This window comes from Juglans microcarpa x Juglans regia, chromosome 1D, assembly GCF_004785595.1.
Source record: "Juglans microcarpa x Juglans regia isolate MS1-56 chromosome 1D, Jm3101_v1.0, whole genome shotgun sequence".
NCBI classification, from domain to species: Eukaryota; Viridiplantae; Streptophyta; class Magnoliopsida; order Fagales; family Juglandaceae; genus Juglans; species Juglans microcarpa x Juglans regia.
The window spans coordinates 37,423,426-37,432,676 of record NC_054594.1 but is presented as its reverse complement, the minus strand read 5'-3'; the positions used below and the strand labels follow the sequence as shown (position 1 = coordinate 37,432,676).

At 36.0% G+C, this 9,251-nt stretch overlaps 1 protein-coding gene across 1 annotated transcript; it reads right to left on the bottom strand.

Annotated features, from left to right (window-relative positions):
• Positions 1 to 2,015: 2,015 nt before the first annotated feature.
• Positions 2,016 to 2,411, bottom strand: LOC121247182 (early nodulin-75-like). The gene has a single exon (XM_041145536.1). It carries the CDS (start codon positions 2,409 to 2,411, stop codon positions 2,016 to 2,018), a length of 396 nt encoding a protein of 131 aa, XP_041001470.1.
• Between the last annotated feature and the right edge of the window lie 6,840 nt (positions 2,412 to 9,251).

Genomic DNA, 9,251 nt, shown 5'->3' with positions numbered 1-9,251 from the left:
AAGTAACTATCAGTCAAATAAGTAGCAAAGTAACTCGACTCTTTTTTTTTTTTTTGTTAGTATTATATAATGATAACAGTTCACACACACACACACACACACACACATATATATATATATATATATATATATATATATAAAATTTAGATTTTACAGCTTGATTAAAAATATGATAATTTTGTGAATAATAGTAAAATAATTTATGAATAATAATCAAATAGTTTGAATTAAATATTTTTTAAGTTTTGAGAAAAGAAATAGAAAAAATTGAATAAGAAATATTATAAAATTAAAATATTATTAAAATATAATTTTATAATATTATTATTATTTAGAGATTTGAAAAAGTTAAATTATTTTTTATTCAAAATTTTGGAAAAATTGTAATAATTAGTTTGAAAAAGTTGTAATGATTATTTTGAAAATATTTATATTTAAATTATGTTTAGAAATGAGATAAAATGAAATTAAATCAGAGTTTTGGAATGATATATATTTTCAAACAAGTCTTAGGCCCATTTGGTTGTTAAATTTAGTTAAGTCCAACTCAATTCAATCTAATTTTAAGTTAAATCTAACATCTAAATACTCAATTCTCAAATTAATAAATTCATTTTAATTCAAAACATCTTTACACATAAAATCTATAATTTTTTTTCAATTTAACACATCTTCACGCATGAAACCACAACCTCGGTATCCGAGTTCCTATTCAACGATCTACTCTCTTTTCGGTTCCATTTTCTCTTCTTTTACTTCTGTGGAGCCATCTTACAAAAGAGGAGCACCGGAGTATGAGGGTGGCTCTATATATTATCACGGTGGCTTTAGCATCATCAACTATGCCATTGTTCGACGACGGACGGCGGCCAACCGATCTCTCTCTCTCTCTCTCTCTCTCTCTCTCTCTCTCTCGGCTTGACCTTCACATCCTTTCTCTCTTTCTCTCGACATCTTCCTACCGATCTATTTCTTTTCTCCCTAGGCTTTCCTTCACCACCTATCGTCGCCGCAGTCTACAACACCTCTGCTGCCACATCTCTCTCTCTGTCATTTTTTCCCTCAGTGTCGATAGCCTTCCTCAACGGCAGCACCGAGACATCTCGACTTCTCTATATTTTTCTCACCCTTACTGAACTTTCTACCACAAATAACCACAACAGTCCAGAAGATTTCAACGAACACGACAGAAATGGTTGCCGTCAGATCTGGGTGTAAGTTTATATGGGAATCTCCTGCTGGTAGAGCGAGATTTTGTTTTTAGATTTGGTTTCCTTTCGTTTATTTGGGTATGATTTATTTAGTGAATTTGTACAAATTTGAGAACATTGTGTTTTATAATTTTTTTGCTCAACCAGCACAAAACAGATAGAAACATACAAATGTAGACAAAAAAGTCAGTCGGTGGAGAAATAACAAAAACAGAACAAAACGTAAATTTGTCATAAAATCAGGAGTAAAACAAGAAAAAATATATGGGACGAAAATACTGTTCATCCTTCATTAGCACTTATTTAATAGAGATAGATATTCGTTGAAGCATAATTTGATCCCGGCCCCTGCAATAAAACATGAGCAATTCGTATGGTACTAAAAACTTTTACCACGATACAAGAAAGCCAAAGATCATGCGAAAACGTAACTTCCAAGGAAGAAAGCGCGGATAATAAATTCCATACATGCTGATATATATATTGCGTGACAGTTATTAGTTATTACACAACAAGAACACACACATATATATATATATATATATATATATATATATATATATATATATATAACGTGCAGGCATGTTCATGTGATCGCAAGCTACAAAGCTAGCTTGAGCATAGCCCACTACATACGTACACACTAGTATTTTACTGTATACAGCAGCAAATTAAAATATATCATACGTCTTAATTAAGCAGTTGCCTGTCGACTCGCAAGAGAGGATAATTAATACCCGTACTTAGCTCTTATTATTACACACACATACACACGATTAGCCGGCTAGTTAGCTCTATTAATGGCTAGGGCCTGTTTCTACCATCTTTTGCTGGAGGGTGTCGTTGGTAATGCTCACGCCGTGACTTGGGTTCACCCTTCGGAGGCTTCTGATCAACTGGATTAATCAGTAGCTTGTGTTCTGGGTAAGGCTTTTTCCCCTGATCAAGAGACTCATGATTAATTGGTGTTGGTGGGATAAACTTTGAGGGAGGTTTTGGTCCCTTGGGGAGTTTGGCACCGAAGGCTAGCGTCTTTTCTTCCAAAGAGGACTCCTCCAGTGAATTTGGAGGTTTGCCTCCTGGTGGTGGTATCACTGGCGGTAACTGGCCTTGTGGAGGTTTCAGTTGGGCGAGGGAGCCAGTGGAGAGAAGAACCAGTACTCCAAGAAACAACATCAGCGAGTACATTTTTGTGGCCATTTTGGGACGTTGTTTGGGAGTTAGGATGGTGCAAAGTGTAGTCCATTTTGGAGGGCCTTTTATAATGGGCCGGTGCCTATGTCCTCGTGCCACCTGTCCTGTATTAGAGCTGTATTAGAGCATTGGCGTTTTCAAGTTTAAATTTTAGTTAGAATTTTAAGTTTTAATTATAACATTAATTTTTTACTAGGTGAATTCATTTTAGACTAGTTATTTTAAAGTTAAAATAATAATATAATATTATATATTTTAATAATATTTTACAATTTTTCCTTTTTTAATATTTTGCAAATACAATTTAACATATCTTGTGTGGAACAATATCTTACAGAGTAGTGAGTGCAAATACAATTTAAAATATTACAGATACGATATTTTACAATCCGCATGATGTGTGGAACAATATCGTAGAAGTAGTGAGTGCTGCGAGAGAGGTCTCTTGCGTATAATTTACATGGATCCGTCTTCATTCTCTATTTCACATACATTGTGCAGTCTCCAACTGGCAGAAAATCAGAGTTTTGCCTGATCTTGAAGTTGGTCCTGTCCAAAAACCATGAATACAAATTGGAATCACCGGAATAACAAGAGTGCTCGCAAAGCATGTTAAAAAATCAAGAACTATCTGAGATGTATGTAACAACTTACAAGGCAGCTTTGATAGTGAACTAATAAGTAGGTACAAAAAAAAAAACATTATAAACTGCAAGGCAAGGCTCTCATCTGGATAGTAAATTTCTCGTCCTTTCTTTCCTTTGGCATATCTGATCACGATCGAGTATCTCCTAATTATCATTTTCCAATGCTTCTTCTGTTCTAATCCTACTTTCTATGAGCTGCATTTTATGTTCTATGTCAATCCTGTTCGTCCCATCCCAACCTTTTTATCCTCAAAACTCTTTGAATTTCAACCTTGAAATTAATTTCCAACTCTTAGAGTGATAAAGAGAAAACTAAAAAAAGACATTAAATCCAGAAGCAATTAATTCAACACTCACCTTTGTCATAAAGAAGGCATGGAACCCGTATGGAACTCGGTGGGGCAACTCAACAACTGCAATAGGATCAGCTGACATTGTTTTTGCATCAATTACATGCACTGATCATGATTTTCTGCATATTTTTAAATCAAGATTTGAGACTATGTCCTCTTCATAAAAAGAAAAAGTAAAAAAATCAAACTTAAAATCAGAGTCATTAAAAAAATAAAGATTTGAGACTTTCAATAATATGGCCTTTCAGTATTGAGCTTTCATCAGCCGCTTCCAGAAATTACCAGAATTTTTGCAATCTTGAACAGATCTATCACCAAAATTTGATGGATACCTGCAAGTGTAGCTCTCATTAACCCTTGGGAAATCAACAGCATATGCCGATAACTTCTTCTGTGAAGCTAGACCAGTTTTCATATTGAATCTCATCTCATACCTGAAAAGAATACTGTCAGAAATACTGAGGCATGCATAGAGCTTTCAGTTTTCAAAAAATGGGAAAAAGTTTTCCTACAGCTCGTTGCAGAAGTTTTCAAGATTTTCTTTTGATAGTCCCACTGACCATGTCCAGATTTGGATTCTCAGGGCGACAAGTCCCACACGAACTTAGAATTTCCTGCTGCTTATGAGTATTGATACCCACAACACATTTTCACAACACATTACACAACAATGTTATAAGATAAGGGTATGTGTCATTTTAAATTATGAAACTGGTTTTAGGGTCCTGAGTTTTATGTTTTAACAATATAAATACACACACCTATGCACATATATACCACTGTTAATTATCGGTCAGTCGCAATCTTACCTAACATTAAAGTTTCACAAAACTTCCACCATACTTAACCGTCACATTTGTGTGCTTATCTTTCTTTTAGTTATTCTGTGATAACTTAACAACAGTGTGAATTAAGATAAATATGATGAGCATTGAAGAGTTTTTATAAATCGAAAAACATTGCAACCAATCACTAGTTCAGGTGGTTTGATTGCTCAAGTATAAAATTCATTAGGATATCCAAATTGGCGCAACTGTTTGGGGGTGAGAAACTGCAATTTTTCACACACACAAATGAAAACTTATTATACTGGAAATATGTATCTGCTTCAAGCTCAGTACTGAAGAGCTAGAGAGGGACTCTTTTATTTTTGTGGTATTTCCATCCAAAAGTAGTGCAGTTGTTATTTGGGTCAATTTGTGATTGTCAATATAAAATTAATGTTGTTGGTTTGCACCTCTTCGCTCTATTTTCAGGAACTTGGATACCGTGAATCCATAGCATCCTTATAAGCCAACATTCCCACGCTGTAAGATTAAAAAACAGTCCTTTTCAACACCCAAAACTCTTCTATGGAGAACCCATAAGGAAATCCAAACCTAGATTTTTCTCGCGTTCAGAGAGTAACTATCTCTAAATTACGCACACAAGTCTATCATAAATGATGTTAGTAATTTGGACCTCTCAAATTCACTTCAGGATTCACTTTTTGGTAAAATATGAAGAAAAATAGAGAAATAATAACAACACAAGAATTTACGTGGAAACTCCCAAAAACAGGAGAAAAACCACCAGACTCAGAGAAGAAAATATACTATGTAAAAAATTATTACAATCACACAATTTTTCTCTTCACCCCAAATGACACCCACAAAGCTTTCCCACTAGTAAAACTTTAACTCTTACCTCTTTCCTTTTTACAAGAAAAGGCTAATAGAGGACTTTTCTTAGAGTCACAAGTTACTAATTAAACTTATGACTTGATATAATTAACTAAGAGGTCAAGCATCCTATTTATAAGCCTTGAGGCCTGCTCCTCAATTCTCTCACACCGATGTGGGACTCCAAAAGAGCAAACCTAACAAATGACTGCCAAATGAAACTAAATCACAACGCTGACGGTAAACACAAAATGACCAAAAATAGTAGCCAGGGATCAAAGATTTTAAGCAGTGTGATAAAATAGCTGTACACAAACAAAAACACATACTAAGAACTATTGAATGAACCAAATCCTACAAATGCAATCTGAAATTCACACAACTTGTCAAATCCACAGTGAAATTAATCATTTTTAATTTTTTATCTATGAAGTGAAATTAAGCTTTTAAACCCAGAATTACCAATCCAGCTAACCATAAGCCAGGCAAATGCTACCTGTGATACACAATCCACTCGCCAATTATAAGCTTTGACATTATAAAATAATTGGAAAAATCAAAGAGAAGCCTAAAGATATGATTTCAAATCAAGCCCAGCCCCATGTGCCTAGTAACTTCAAAATATCTACTTCCAATTAATTGGACGACGGAGCTTTTACTTTGAGGAAGAAGCATCCTCACCCTTATCAAACCTTGTCAGGCCCCATTAACAAATAAAACCCTTAAAACCCAAGGCTAAAACTACACAAGTCAGAACGAAAAGTACGTACACAAGTGGAAAATTTATTTCTTTCATTTATATGATTCTCTTTAAAATATTAGGAGTTCAAATCAAAAGATATAGAGAGCTTATACCACGCATCCCGATCGAAAAAAAAAGTGAAAACACTGAAAATGATACTTGAAGGAAAAAATAATATAAAATTTACCCTTGTTGAAATTATCAAAAGAAATACCTCAAGTTCCTTTGGTTCCTCTGGACAAGCATTCGATAGTGCAGTAAGAGAATTTTTTTTTTTTTTTTTAAGAGAAATTTGAAGATGCTATTCAACTCATGAAATGTACGATATGCTCTGCTCCTTATAGACAACAAATAATGGAATGAAAATAATGAATAAAAAAAATACATTTACAGCTCAATGCAACAACTCTTAAAACAAAAAAGTGTGAGTAATAGGCGAGCCATTGTTGATTTGGTCCTGCTCAAAAAAAGTGTGATTAGCATAAGTTTATTTTTAAAACTTTTCTTGTGTCTAGGAGAGAAACCATGTAGTTTGTAGCATTTTTCTTTGGTATGTTCAGGAATGCGACAATGCGAGCAAATAGGGAGACTTGGATTAGCTTTGAAACATCATTCCATAGAATGACCAGAGGTATTGCAGTGAGAGCAATACGATCTGTCCTTGTGAGATGAAGACTGGTTTCGTTGGTTTGGTCCTCTTATGGCCATTGTCATTGGTGCAGGGATGGAATGAAGCTGCCTGCGTTGTTCTTCTTGTTGGATTAAAAATAAAACATGATTCAATATGAGAAGAGAGTCATATAGAAGAATATGTGCTCGAATAGAGTCATAGGAGTCTTGGAGCCCCATCAAGAATAGCATAACTTTACTACGATGATTGTAATCCATCAAAATCTTCATCGAGCCACAGGTGCATAGAGGCATTGGCTCATAAATCTCGAGTTCATCTCAATAACTCTTCAGTGTGTTGTAGTAGATGCTCACAAAATCAGCATCTTGTACCAAGGATGAAATGGCTTTTGTGAGTTAGAAAATGCGTGGTGCATTTTGGATGGAAAACTGCCCACGAAGGTCATTCTAGACATTAGCAATAGTATCAACATGTGCAATAGTTGATCTATGCTCAAAACCAATAGAGTGTTGAGTCCAAGCAATTATCATATCATTGTAGCGCTTCCATGGAGTAAAGAGAGGGTTAGATGCATTAGTGGGCTTAGAAATATTACCATCAATGAAGCCGAACTTGTTCTTGATGTTGAATGCGCGCCTCATAGTCCTTGTCCAGGTTACATAATTTTCGGTCATTAAGAGGTCGGGAACCAGTGGAGAAAAGGCACCCACACCAGGTTGGATGAAGTATAGGCTTGCTAGATTATAAGGGTTAGTCTCAGGGTTGGGAGGGGTTTGCATGTTTGGATCGATATTGGGATTTCTTGACTCATTGCTCTGGTACCATAATGGAAGTGATGCAGAGGTAGAAGAAGAAATGTAATAACAGAATGAATAATGACACCCACAAAGAACATGTATTTCTTTGACCCCTCTAATCTTGAAGAAGCCAACCCAAACCTCACTAAGATGCCTCCTTCCTCAAGTTCCTTCGTCATTATTCCTTAACAGACCGTTCCACGCAGATCAAGTAGAACCAGAAAAGCTCCTGTATATTTGTAGGACTTTCATTGTCAACAAGCTGCAGCACCTATGTCCTCCCAGTCGGCGTCCAAGCTGCAAGGTCCACCTCATTCTTCCACCAAAGGTTCAAATGTTCGTTTCCCTCTATCTTCATCTCTTTCTTATAATTCTCTTTCACCCAAATTCAAAGCTTTCACTAGTTCCATATCACTGCACACTGAGCCAACTTCTTACACCCAAGCCATCCAATATCCAATTTGGCGTGAGGCAATGAAGCAAGAGCTTAGTGCACTTGAGCTTAACGAGACTTGAATCATTGTTGATTTACCTCCTAAAAAACAATTGATTGCAAGTGGGTTTGTAAGTATAAATTCAAGGCGGATGGAACAATAGAACGAGTTAAAGCTCGCTTGGTTGCAAAGGGATTTACACAGCGTGAGGAAATCAATTTTCATGATACTTTCTCACCTGTTGCTAAGTTAGTGTCTATTTGATGTCTCGTTGCAGTAACGACAATTAAAGGCTAGGATCTTCAACAACTTAACGTGAATAACGCCTTCCTCTATAGCGAACTCGATGAAGAGATTTACATGCGATCACCTCCAGGTCATCCTTTAGCCAAAACAAGCCAAGTAAGTCGATTACAAAAGAGCCTTTATGGCTTAAGACAAGATTCACAACAGTGGAATGCCAAGCTCTCATCCTCTTTAATTGAATTTGGGATCATTCAATCCAAAGCAGATTACAGCTTGTTTACTAAGTGCACGACAACATCTTTTACTGCACTCCTTTTCTATAGATGATATAGTTCTGATGAGTTCAGATGTTCAATCAAGTGATGTTGTAAAACAATTATTGGAAACAAAATTTAAAATCAAAGATCTCAACAGCCTCAAGTATTTTCTTGGCATGGAGATGGGGCGTTCAAAGGCAGGAATACAACTTTGCCAGCGAAAATATGCATTAGACATCCTTTTCGAAACAGGGTTGCTAGCATCTAAGCCATCCCATTTACCTATGGAACCCAACATCAAGCTCAGTAAAGATGAAGGTGAAATTTTCAATGATCTTGTTTTATACCAAAAATTGGTTGGCAAACTTTTTTATCTCACAAACACGAGACCAGATTTGAGTTAGAGTGTACACTTGCTAAGTCAATTCATGGAAGCCCATCATGTCCTTCACTATAATGCAATTATGAAGGTTATCGAATATGTGAAATGTACTCCAGGACATGGTTTATTTTTCTCTGCTGATTCCAAGCTAGAACTAGTCGCTTACTCTAATGCGAGCTGGGCAAGTTGCCCAGACACAAGACATTTGACCACTGTGTCTGGGCAATTCTCTTGTTTCCTGGAAATCGAAGAAACAGACCATTGTGTCCAGATCATTTGCAGAGTCTGAATATAGAGCAATGACAACTGTAGTTTGGAGCTTTCATGGCTTCGATATTTTCTTGTTGATTTATGCATCATCATCTCAAAACCTGCAACTTTGTATTGTGACAACTTGATAGTTATTCACATCGCTACAAACCCCGTCCTTCACAAACAGACGAAGCATATTAAACTAGATTGTCATCTAGTTTGAGACAAAATATCAGATGGGCAGGTGGTAACAACTCACATTTTTTCCCACCTTCAGTTGGTAGACCTGCTTACTAAGCCTCTTCATTCTCCTGTCTTCACTCGACTCTTATCGAAGATGAGAGTCATTAACATATACTCTCTCTCCATCTTATGGGGGGATGTTGAAATTACTAGAAGAAATCCCTCAGGTTCCTCCAGACAAGTATTCGATAGTGCAGTAAA

What these genes read in the sequence shown, in the direction of transcription:
- LOC121247182 (XM_041145536.1), bottom strand. Translation starts at nt 2,411, where the DNA reads ATGGCCACAAAAATGTACTCGCTGATGTTGTTTCTTGGAGTACTGGTT.